This window comes from Vicia villosa, unplaced genomic scaffold (genome assembly GCF_029867415.1).
Source record: "Vicia villosa cultivar HV-30 ecotype Madison, WI unplaced genomic scaffold, Vvil1.0 ctg.000368F_1_1, whole genome shotgun sequence".
In the NCBI taxonomy this organism is placed as follows: domain Eukaryota; kingdom Viridiplantae; phylum Streptophyta; class Magnoliopsida; order Fabales; family Fabaceae; genus Vicia; species Vicia villosa.
Genome location: NW_026705169.1, coordinates 520430 through 533736, shown reverse-complemented (window position 1 = coordinate 533736; position 13307 = coordinate 520430). Strand labels below are relative to the sequence as shown.

Here is a 13307-nt window from a genome sequence, read left to right as displayed (position 1 = left end):
CTTCCGACGAAAGATAGATCATATTTGTGTTCGTTTTACCGGAAAGAATTATCTTGTTTGGGAATTTCAGTTTCGGATGTATGTCAAAGGGAAAGGATTATGGAGTCACTTGGACGATGTCTCTTTGGCACCGTTAGAGACAACTGACTTAGATGCATGGAAAATAGATGATGCTGAGATTATCACTTGGATTCTCGGTACTATTGATCCTCACATGATTAATAATTTGCGATCTTTTTCCATTGCCCAAGAAATGTGGAACTACTTGAAGCGTATCTATAACCTAGACAACGCGGCCAAACGTTTTCAGTAGGAGCTAGACATTGCCAATTTCAAACAAGGAAATCTGTCTGTTCAAGAATATTATTCTGGTTTTTTGAATTTGTGGACAGAACACTCTGCGATTATACATGTTGATGTTCCCAAGAGTTCTCTCGCGGATGTCCAAGAGGTCTACAATACTAGTAGGCGAGATCAATTTCTCATGAAGCTTCGTGCAGAATTTGAGGTTGTCAAAGGTGCTTTGCTGAATAGGAATCCAGTTCCTTCTTTAGATACTAACAAATATTAGTTTGTTATGGAATGAATGTCATGGTTTTCATTGATTCTTGATCTGATATATATACAAGTATATGGTTGAATACAATATCTAATCATTCTAAATATAATTGCCTAATATTAAATCATTTCCATATAAACTAATGGCACATTATGACATTATCTTTACATAATGTGCTGTTATGACAGCATCTTCATGATATTATTTGGCAAGATATCAGTAGCCAACCTAAGATCCCCCCTCAAGTTGGAGCATGCAAATTGTGGATGCCCAACTTGTTTAGAAAGTAATCAAATTGTTGTTTTCCCAATGCTTTAGTAAATATATCAGCGAGTTGAATATTTGTGGACACATGGTGAGTTGAAATGTTGCCTCTGAGGAGTTCATCGCGTAAAAAATGACAGTCAACTTCGATGTGTTTTGTGCGCTCATGGAAAACTGGATTGGCAGCTATATGCAATGCCGACTGACTATCACAATATATCTTCATGGGACGAGATTGAGAGACGCCAAGGGAGAGTAAAAGTGCTTTCAACCATTTGAGCTCACATGTCGTAGTAGCCATGGAACGATATTCTGCCTCAGCAGACGAACGTGAGACAACCTGTTGCTTTTTGGTTTTCCAAGAGATAGGTGAGTTCCCAAGAAAAACAATCCATCCAGTAAGAGAGCGCCTTGTCAAAGGGCAGCCTGCCCAATCCGTGTCACACCAGGCATTAATTTGAAGATCACAATCAGCTTGGAGAAGAATACCTTGGCCGGGATTTCCCTTTAGATATCGAACAACACGAAGGGCTGCATTCCAGTGTTCTTCTAAAGGTTTTTGCATGAATTGAGCCAACATATGAACCGAGTAAGAAAGTTCAGGTCTAGTGACAGTTAAGTAGACCAAACGGCCTACTAGTCTTCGATAGCGATCCGGATTGGAAAGTGGAGTTCCAATGACCAAGGGAAGATGTTGATTCTGATCTAAGGGAAAACCAACAGGCTTAGCACCTAACAATCCAGCTTCAGTGATGATGTCAAGTGTGTATTTTCGTTGGCACAAGAAAATTCCTTTGGAATTGCGAGCCACCTCAATGCCAAGAAAATATTTTAAAGGGCCAAGATCTTTCATATGAAAGCATGTGCTCAAGTAGGATTTGAATGACTCAATTGCTTTGTTGTTGTTTCCTGAAATGATAAGGTCATCCACGTAAACTAACACATACAACTCTACGCAGTCACGACATATGGTAAAAAGAGAGTAATCAGAGTAGGATTGTGTGAAACCATACCGTTGAAGAGCGCTCTTATGTTTGGCAAACCAACACCGAGGTGCCTATTTCAAGCCGTATAGAGATTTGCGCAAGCAACACACCTGATTTGGAATAGATGTCTTGAAACCAGGTGGTAATTTCATATACACTTCTTCATCAAGCTCACCATGTAAAAAGGCGTTATGAACATCCATTTGATGAAGTTCCCAATGTTTTGCAGCAGCAACAGCGAGAAACGTTCTTACAGTTACCATTTTGACAACTGCAGTAAAGGTTTCATGATAATCCAACCCCTCAACTTGGTTGTTCCCCATAATAACGAGCCTAGCCTTATAGCGTTCGATAGTTCCATTTGAGTGATATTTAATTCGATACACCCATTTGCTGCCGATAGCCTTTTTGTTTGGAGGAAGTGTTTCTACTGTCCAAGTCCCATTATTTTCAAGAGCCTCAATTTCCAGCTGCATGGCATTTCGCCATCGGATATCTTTGACAGCTTCAGCAAAGCCTTGCGGTTCTATGGCTGCAGAAACAGCGGCTAAAAACTGCCTGTGCTGTGGTGAAAAGTTAGCATAATTCACATATTCGGATAAGGGATAGGGTGTACCTGAAGGACGTGACGGAGCGATGGAACAATTTGAGGGGCATATCTTAGAGATGGTATTGGTCACAAAGTTTTGCAGCTTGGTAGAAGGAATCTTGACACGATGGCCACGTCCCAAATTTTCGACTGTATCAGCAGTAGGTGGTTCTTCATTGATTTCAACAGCTGGTGGCGTGTCATGAGACTCAGGTGAAGGGGATTCAATATGAGATACAATTGGAACAGCTGGTAGCATGCCATTTAATTTATCATGATCATGTAACCTTGCAGTTTCAACTGCTGGAGCTGAAAGGACAGCAGGTATAGTAACAACATGCTGAAAGGGATCATCTTCAACAATATTGTTATTGAAAGAGACATCTGGCAAGGTGTGGTCATCTTTACATGCATGCTGGTGCGGTATAATTTCTGCAGTAAACGGAAACTTATCTTCATAGAAAACAACGTCTCTCGAGTTAAAGAAAACACCTAGCTCCAAGTCATACATACGCCACCCCTTGGTGCCATAAGGATATCCAACAAATGCACACTTGCGACTTCGACTAGCGAATTTGTCACCCTTATGATGTTGATTATGTGCATAAGCTAGGCAGCCAATGACACGAAGGTGCTCAAGAGAAGGAGGCTTACCATACAAGAGTTCAAATGGAGTTTTACCATCTAAATTTTGTGTAGGAGTTCGATTAATCAAGTAACATGCAGCAAGAGCACATTCCCCCCAAAATTCAATTGGAAATTGGGCTTGAAAGCGCAAAGCACGAGCAACATTAAGAATGTGTCTATGCTTCCGCTCTACTCTTCCATTTTGTTGTGGTGTTCCAACACATGAAGTTTCATGAATAATACCACGATCACGAAAAGTTGGTTTCATACAAGTGAATTCAGTTCTATTATCGCTTCAAATTATCTTTACATGTGTACTAAATTGTCGTTCAACCATTGCTAAAAATTGATAAAGATATCTAGAGACTTCAGTTTTATCAACGAGAAGATAAATCCACACTGCTCTCGAGAAATCGTCAACAATAGTTAAAAAATATCTAGCACCGCAAAAAGTATCATTTCGATAAGGCCCCCATAAATCACAATGAATTAAATGAAAAGGAGTGGCTGCTTTATTTTCACTAATAGGAAAATTGGCTCGTGACTGTTTTGCTCTAAGGCATATGTCACAAGTCTAAGTATATAAATTATTTTTGCTACCGGGGCTAACATTTGGAAGCGTTTGCAGAACTTTCAAAGATGCATGTCCTAGTCTTTGATGCAACAAATCCAAAGAAATATCTTTATTAGTCTTCATTGCAGCCGCCTTGACAATCCCTCTAAGATAGTATAGCCCATCTCTTTGTTCACCCGCTCCAATCGGTGTCCTCGAAGTGGGGTCCTGTACAAGACATAACTTGTCAGTAAATTGGACAGTGTAATTAGAATTTTTCAGTAGTTGTGACACTGAAATAAGATTGCATTGCAAACTAGGTACATATAGGACATTTTTTAGTTGCAGCCTTTCATTGAGCACCACATTTCCTTCTTTGGTGGCCATTGTCTCTTCACCATTTGGGAGTCCAATAGAGCACTCAAAAATGTTGTGTATATTGGTTAGACAGTCCAATTGACCAGTCATATGGTGTGAAGCACCTGTATCAATAATCCATGGCAAGAAGGAACACTTACCGTTGAGCTTCTCAGTTGAACCTAGTTTAACATTATTTAAAAGACTAGCCAGTGTTTGCAATTGATCACTAGTAAGACCGAAATCACCATGTGGAACTTCAGTAGTGATCTCTTTTGTTGCCCCCTTTGCTTGTGCTATGTGAGCCTTAGCGGTACCTCCTCGATTTCTGTTATTGAATCGTTCTGGTTTCCCGCGTCCAGACCCCTTCATTGGTCCACGTGGTCGATCTCCCCACCATTCAGGATATCCTATGAGTTGAAAACAACATTCTGAATCATGCCCAGTTTGATTGCAGTGACTGCATAATTTTCCTTTCTCTTTGTGTTTGAAGTTTGAGTGTACTGCAAATGCCATTGTTTCACCATGTTCTTCTGTCACACGAGTTACTGTGTGTAGTCGTTCCTCTTGCACCAGTGTTGCGTACACTTTGTTTAGTGTAGGTAGAGGATCTTGTGCAAGAAGATTAGACCGGACTGTCCCGTAGAGAGTATCATCCAATCCCATGAGAAACTGGTGAACTTTCTCCTCCTCACGCTTCTTTGTAATTTTATTGCTGATATTGCACGTACACTGCCCGCACCTGCATGTCAGAATCTGATCATAGTTCACTAATTCTTCCCATAATTTTTTCAGTTTGCCATAGTATGTCACAATGGTCAAACCTTTCTGTTTGCATTCAACTAGTTCAGCTTTGAGTTGTTGAATACGTGGTCCATTCACAATGGAAAACCGCTCCTGGATGTCGTTCCAAAGATCCATAGCTACCTCCATGTGCGACATAGTCGATCGCAGCGAAGGTTCAATGGTATTCATGATCCAAGACACCAATAATGAGTTGTTTGTCCACCAATCTTCAAGATCTGAAGATCCGTCGTCGGGTTTGCCAATTGTTCCATCGACAAAACCGAATTTCTTTCGTGCTCGAAGAGCTGTTCTGAGTGAATGAGCCCATTCATCATAGTTTTCTCCCTTTAATTGCACATGAGTTATCAAACTTCCAGGATTGTCGTTGGAAGTGATATCATAAGGGGAGATGGTTTTTCTGATGACAACTCCATCGCCATTGTTGACTGTCTTTATGCTCTTGCTCTTGCTCTTGCTGTTTGCTGAAGCTGCAGAGTCTTCACTGTCTGACATGATTCAAACGTTGGCTTTGTTTTTATTATGTATTGTAGCTCTGATACCATAACAAATATTAGTTTGTTATGGAATGAATGTCATGGTTTTCATTGATTCTTGATCTGATATATATACAAGTATATGGTTGAATACAATATCTAATCATTCTAAATATAATTGCCTAATATTAAATCATTTCCATATAAACTAATGGCACATTATGACATTATCTTCACATAATGTGCTGTTATGACATCATCTTCATGATATTATTTGGCAAGATATCAGTAGCCAGCCTAAGAGATACATGTGTTGGTAATAATGAGAAAAGTATCAAGCCAAGAATTATTGACAATTGCATCTTTTATGAAATTAAGGTGAGTGGAATTTATGACATGAGATCTTAAACTTTGAATGTCAAGTACTTGTACTAGAAAAAGCAAAAGAAAAAAAAGATAGTAGTTGGTTAATGGTTGTACATGGGATTGGAAACAGCAAAATTGAATGAGAAATTTTCAACAAACTATTTGAATTCATTTTATTCGATCATAAAAAATTAAAGCAAAAACTAGGATGCAAAAAATCTAACATTCATTGATGCTGACATTGTTGGGGCAAAAGCTAGAAAGATTGGTGTAGTGAAGTTTATCTAAGCTTGAAGGTATTTAAAATGAAATGTAGACCATATAAGACTGAGAGTGAGAGAAAAGAAGAAGTCAACTTAAGTCACTTAGCATAAGACACTTTGTTGATCCAACTATTATGAAAACGGTCTGCACATGATTGACAGTTGTGTTTTGTAATATTGTCCTTATTCACTTGCAATTAATCAATTAATGCTTTTTGGAATGTACAATACTTGTTCAAGTTCAATCATTTTTAACATTGGTCCAGAGTCAACCATGCAAGACAATTCTTCCTCTTATACTCTATCATAATTTTCAGAAATAGGAAAAGATATTCATCCACCAGTTTTTACACCTACACCGTACTATTATACATAATATCTAATAATTTTGTTTTTTTAATAATTTAATTTTTTGATTTTTGTGCAAAAATATAGTATCTTGGTATTATATACGGTATAATGGTACATGGTGTATGCAAAAGGTGTAAAATAGCCACCTCTTCAGAAATAATTAGATACTCATTTTTTCTTACATGCGCATCACCTTGTTAATTGCAATATTAAACTCGCAGTTAATTCAGTTAAGGAAGTAGCTAATTCAGTTAACGGTAAAAATTCTTTAAATTAACTGTAATCTCACAATTTTGGAAGTAATCTAAAATCTAAATTAACTATTTATTCAACCGAGATAACCACATTTTTAGAGATTAATGAGACGTCGCACTTGATGGAAAATCCTATATTTCGACATTAATGAATGGTTTTGTCTCTTGTTGAACTATGTTCCTTTCTTCTTTCTTTTTTCTTTTTTATTTTTTCCTGTAAGGCAAGTATTGTTGGTAAAGTTGCCCAAAACATGGTTTTTTTTTTTTTATAAACAAATACAATAACTATCAGATTAACTTTTTATCAAATATAATATAAAAATTTAAATGATAACACAGCTGTTAGGATCCTCTTCAACACTAACAGCACCGTAATAAGGGTTGTATTGTGGTTTCATTTGATGATTATAATAGGCTTGTGTTCCATAGAACATCAAAGGATTAATCACAGTTTCTTTTGTTGCATCCTTCTTTACATCTTCCTTCTTTTTAGGTTCTTCTTTCTTTTCTTCTTTAGCTGGTCCAACAGAAAGAATTTCAGCATGACAAAACTTTCTTAGCTTAGCCACTACTTTTACTGGATCAATATCTCCTATTAAGGTTAATTTCTTGTCTTTCATGTCCACTGAAACTGACTCAACCCCTGAAAGGCCAGAGACTGCCTTCATTGCTTTTTGCTTGATTCTGTCTTCATTTATCTCCAACTTTAATACAACTTTCTGTAACACAAAAGTTCAAGTAGTTGTTAGGATTGAACACTCACTTTCTTAATTTATAACACAACGTGCATGAAATTAACAAAAAAATAAAGCACAGATTGAAAAATTGGAATAATGATGAAGAAACTAAGGATAAGAACTTACCATCATTGTAATGGAAGCTTGTGATATGTGAGATAAGAGCTATAAGGTAGAAGAACACTTGATGCAGATTGTAATAGAAAATTGAAAAGAAGTTATAAAATGAAGATGATTGTTTGAGGCTTTTTATAGCAATGAAATAGGAGTGGTTGATAAGAGATGAAGGGTCAACGAAAACAAGTCAAGAGAGTAGTGGGTGGTCTTCTTCGAAACTGAAGCAGCAGACTTGAAGGACTTTTTCTAATCTATAATTTGTTTGATCTCCAAATTCCAAAATACCATTCCTTCGTGGAACATGGCAACCTACATAAAAGGACATTAGTAGGTGAACATTATAGTGGGAAATTTACTATTTTAGTTATGACCAGTTCTAAATACAAGTACATCCATCAAATGAGTATGAGTACATATAAGTCTTACTATTTGTTGGTGGTTAATGTTGTAATTAATTTAATAATTATTTTATGCAAAATATTGAAATTGTAATTATATTTTAATGTGGAAGCTATACTATACAAATGAACATGCATATAAAATAAGTCTTATCATCTAGAGCTGTCAAAATGGCCTATCCGGCCTTAAACGGGCCGGTCTTGACGGACTCTAGATTTTTAGGACTGGACCAAAACAGGGCTATGTAATATGGACTCGAAATTTACTACCCGAGCCTGGCCCTAGATGAGCTTCGGGCTTCCCAGCCCTAAATGGACTTTTTTATTTAAAAAAACTTAAAATAAAAACTCCATAATATTTATTATAAATAAAATTAAAAATTATTTTATTTTAAACATAATATATTTTTAAATAGTATATTATCTCTTATAAATACTATAATGTGTTTCTAAATACAATATATGTCTAAATTGTATAAAATAATACTTGAATATTTATTATAAGAGAAAAACTAATATAATAGGATGAAAAAATGTTGATTAAATAATGTATAATGTTTAAAAGAGAAAGATTAAATAGAATAGAGATAAAATTTAGTGAAGTGAGAAAAATCAATATGTTATTTTGGAGTAAGATAATATAAATATTAATATATTTTTTAAAAATTTATAATTATGCGGGCCTAATGGGCACGATTCATATGGGTAGTAGGCTTTTTAGGGCTGGGCTAAAAAGGCCTTGAAAAATATGGGTTCTAATTTTAAGGCCCAAGCCCTATAATTTTTCGGGCCTGGCGGGCTGACCCATTCGGGCTAGCCCATTTTGACAGCTGTATTATCATCTATCTATGTCATGTTGATATATCAAAGATTATAGGATTATTTGGATAGATTCAAATTAAAAATTATGTAAAAGTAGTCGTCACTAATCCTGAAAGACACGCAAAAGAAAGAAAGTCAGAATCAAATTCTTTTGTGAATTGTGTATATTTGTTTTTCTTGTCTTCTTTTCCTTATATAGCAGTTTCGATAGTAACGAGAGCTCCTATAATGATATTTCATATTGCGAATCGCCTAGTTATATGTACACAAAATTAGTGGCTTCTTCCTCAGGTATGGCTAAATTTATCATGGCGTTCACAATTTCTAATTTAGGCTCCTTTTGTAAAGATTTCATGCATTTTGATTTGACATATCTTAAAGAATACTTGACTGAAACTTTCTACTTAGATCCTGAGTTGTCCAACACTAAAAATGAGGTCGGTGTGATTTTGGAATCATGCTTGTCGTGTGAGAAGATCTTCATGTGACAACCTCAAGGGAAACAGGACGAGAACTTTTATTTTTACACTGAGGTGATGTAAGATTTTAAAGTAGGTATCCTTTTCAACATCCTGCATTCCTAGATCTTGAAGATTATTAATGTTGCCCCCTCCTAGCTACATCTGAATAGTTGTGTGTTTATGTGAGGTTTCGAGATGCTATGCTAAGGTCTCAACATTACCCTACATCGAGAAATATTTTTATTCTACGAGACCAATAAGGGTTAACATGGGTGGATTGGTTTTCATTAGTACCATCCATGGGCAAGCTCTTCTATCCCCTTACACCTCTAACTACAAACATTGGAAAGACACATTTGTCTAAGTCAAAGGTAATACCTGATGTCCCCAGATTATGTGCAAAGTGGATGGACTCATAGGTTCCTTTTGTACCGAACAAGCAAGTCCTTGCTATAATGGTCTATGACCCAACCAAGATTAGTGAGACAGAGAGGGAGACAATCAGTATATTTAAGTGGTTTCCATTATGGGGATGCAAGGCCTTATTAGGCTTGAGGGAAACCTCCCCACACTATTGAAATTTTTGTGTAAAATGATCTATTAAACAACAAAAGATTTGGAAATATTACTCCGGGATTTATCGTGTCTACAGAGATGGTGAGAATGCCATTCAACAGTTTATATGGTTTCGAACTCGGGTTTGAATGAACAAAAGTGTAAAAAAAGGAAAAGTAAATATGAACATAAAAAGAATTCATTCTTAGGAAAGATAAGATTTATCAAGCATTGCATACAATCTACTTCTCACAAACTTAAACGTATCAACCAGTTATACTCAACCTACGATACTCGTCAATGTTATCACGTATATCTCACATCAGTGTCCATCTCTGGAGCACCTACGAGATCAACTCACAACCAAGGTTATCTCTAACGCAAAGTCACGAGAACATCTGTATTCTCGCGTTAGCGATCTCTCGCGCGCCACTTTAACACGAAAGCATTAAGAACGGATACACAAGTGATGGTCAGCTCTAAATCTATCTCTAGAGTTCAGAAACTAAGAGATAATCATCCTAGATAAGGATTCAAGAAGTTTATCTCTAAAACAATCTAAATCTCAAGCACAGAGCAAAAATCTAAGTCAACAATAAACACAGATTTATAGAGCAACTTTTATATAACGCCATGGGCGACAAATATACATGATTTCAAAGTAAATACATACACAAAACCCAACTATATGAGAAAACAAAAAGATGAAGATAAATGAACCGAAAATCTCCCAGTTTGTCAGCTCCGATTGATGAACAATCCACCTCCAATCATCCAAATGCAAGCTCCATAGTTGTTTTCTAACCTAATCTAACCGAAAAATGATAATTTGATGAGGTGGGAACAAATACCCCAAAACATAACCTAAAAAATGTGATTTTTCCCCTTCTAGCGAGTTGTTGTCTCAGGCAATCTCGCTTAGCGAGCTTAGCTCGCTAAGCGAGTAGCAGAAAAAATCAAATTCCATTTTTGTCATAACTTGAGAACCGTAACTCTGAATTGCGCCTGGTTCAAAGCGTTGGAAAGCTTATTCAATGCTATATCTAACAATGATAAAATGGAAACCAAATTGATGATTTTTCTCATCCTTATTTTGAGCCTATGGAAGCGCGCTCGAAGGTGGCTAAGCGAGCTTCTGCATGATTTTCTTTTTATTGCACCAAAACTGCGAAATCAAAGTCGTGCCTTCGACACTTTATTCCTCAAGGCTCCGATATTTATAAATACCTATAAAAAAGGAAAAACTATCAAACGGTATACAAAATGAATCAAAACTCAAGAATACGAATATTTACACAAAAGTTGGGATTTTATTACAAAAACCAAAAGAATTGAATTGATAAGTGCCATAGTTATATACTCAAAATAACGATATTTTGGCACTTATCATTGACCTAATTCCATTTTACATTATTTACTTATTTATTCTTAATTGTTTTTTTCCATATTTTTTTAGTGATGATGACCCCTTTCATTAACTGAGAGAAAAGTGACGATGATGAAGGTTGAAGTTTTCCACGGTGAGGTGGAGTTGTTTCATCAGAGGGATCCCTTCGGCTTCAATGCCCATGAAAAGGAACTTGGCCATAAAGGGGAAAGTCGTTAACGTTGTTCCTGTTTCCATTGTCTTTCCATCTCATTATGAGAATACCATATCACCTCATGGTAAGAAGAATAGGGTGAATCATGGTAAATGGCCTATTGATGTGGATTTCTTTACCTCCATAGATCAGAAGATGGGAAACTTTATTTAAGGTGGTGGTGATGGCTATTTAAAAGGTGGATCTTCTATCGTTCCTGGTTAAAAAAGGTTTAATTTTAGGGATAGGAAATTGAATGAGATGGCCTTAACCAATGATCACCTTTATGCCATTGGTGATGTGGATAAGGGGGAGTTGTTAGGCTTTTAGAAGTATTTCTATCTACTCAAAACTTTCCTACTAAGGAGCGGTGTCTTGGGTCGGGCCCTATTAGAAGATTGTGATGCTTCGTCAAATAAATACCGTGACTTGAAAGTTGAAATCAAAAGGGTGCAAGAAGGATATAAAATTAGTTAAACAATACTAACTTCTTCTAATGAGAGGATTGCTTCTCTTTAGAGGGAGATATCTAGGGCCATGCTTGTCGCTTGAAAGGCCAGAAAAAAAGAGAAGGATAAGTTATTGAAATAAAACGAAACTCTCAAGGAGAATCTTTAGACTAAAAGTAATAAACGTACTAGAGTGGAATCTCAGTTAGTAGTCCCAAGGTGGACCTTGAAGAGGTCTGCATGGATGACCTCGTTTTTGAGGAAAAGAGATTGAAAAGGCAAGGGAGTGGGTATGTTGTTGGAGTAAGCCCTAATAGCCAATCAATATTGGTTGTATATGATTTTTGAATCATGACATTGATATACATTGTATGTTAATATATATACTTATTTGGCATTATATTTATTATGTTATTTGTATATGACATAATAAAGTCCTTAGAATAATTAGTCTATTTAATGATATATTAAGTGTGACTTAATCGTGAGACCTCATTAAACATAAGGACGTTATTTTAAAGTATTTGTAGTTAAGCTTTACTGTCAAATTGGACAACAATAATGCATACAGACTATTATGTGAGTAGACTGATGATTGTGTCTCACAAGTCATGGATATAAGATATCAAGTCTTCACGTAGGTATAAATATTAGGAGTAATATTTATACTGGATTGACCCACCATGAGAATACTATATAGTTTTTTATGTAAGTGTCATAAGTTATTCTCATAGTGATAGTGGTGTATACCACCCTTCGACCTGAAACCACTATGGACCATAGATGTGAAGTTGGGTACTTTATTGTCAATCAAACGCTGTCCGTAATAGGATGGTTGATGGGTACTTTATAAATCATGCTGAGGGACATGAGTGACCTAGATGGGATTTACCCCTCCTACATATACGGGAGTAATATCTGTGGTCCCTTGATAGAGTATGACTATAAAATGCATGGCCGTGCTCAAATAAGTTTATATCAGATATTGGGCTTATTTTTTGTTATCAAGTATACCCAGGGATCAAGGAATAAAATACTGGACTATACAAGGGTGACACATTCTATGCCTTGTGTTTAATATAGATATAAGGGCAAAAGGGTAATTATACACATGATCATTATCACATAAAGGTTATGTCAGATCACACGACATTCTCGTCACTTTGGTAGCAGTGACGTGTTGCTAGATACCGCTCACCGTTTATAATATTAAATAGGTGAGTTAATATTATTGTCAATGTTACGAGAACCTACAAGGTCACACGCATATGGTGCTTATCGTGGAATGGACAATTTAATTTAATATGATTTAATAAATGAGAATTGACATGTGATTAAATTAAATATTATTTAATTTAATTAATATTTATTTTATTTTATTAAAAGAGTTTAGTTAAATATAAATAATATTTATTTAATTAAATAGTTTAATTAAATAAGATTGGGCTTATTTTGGAGAAGTCCAAAATAAGAGCATTAGGGTTTTAGAAGCTCTCTATTAATAGATGAGCTCTTTCCTCTAATAAAGCTAATTCTCAATTTTCTCAGAGCAAGAACGGCTAGCACCGCCTTCCACTTTGCGCTCACGTGGACTACGTCGAGACGCCGGTATCTTCTGTCGTTCGTGATCAAAAGATAAAGCACACTTCAAGAGGTAATTCTTGAACCCTTATCGGTATTTGGTCTGTGATTAATGATTTAATCAAGATCCTTTCATCGGATTAGATCCGTTCATCTAG

At 36.0% G+C, this 13307-nt stretch overlaps 2 protein-coding genes across 2 annotated transcripts in view; both read right to left on the bottom strand.

Moving 5' to 3' along the window:
• The window catches only part of LOC131627575 (heavy metal-associated isoprenylated plant protein 39-like), a 61394-nt gene that overhangs the window by 22812 nt on the left and 25275 nt on the right, over nt 1-13307 (bottom strand). The window lies entirely within an intron of this gene.
• LOC131627579 (heavy metal-associated isoprenylated plant protein 39-like) lies at nt 6385-7566 on the bottom strand. The gene is made up of 2 exons (XM_058898421.1): nt 7313-7566; nt 6385-7168 (listed from the first exon to the last, which is right to left on the bottom strand). Exons 1-2 carry the CDS (start codon nt 7316-7318, stop codon nt 6773-6775), a joined length of 402 nt encoding a protein of 133 aa, XP_058754404.1. The 5' UTR covers nt 7319-7566; the 3' UTR covers nt 6385-6772.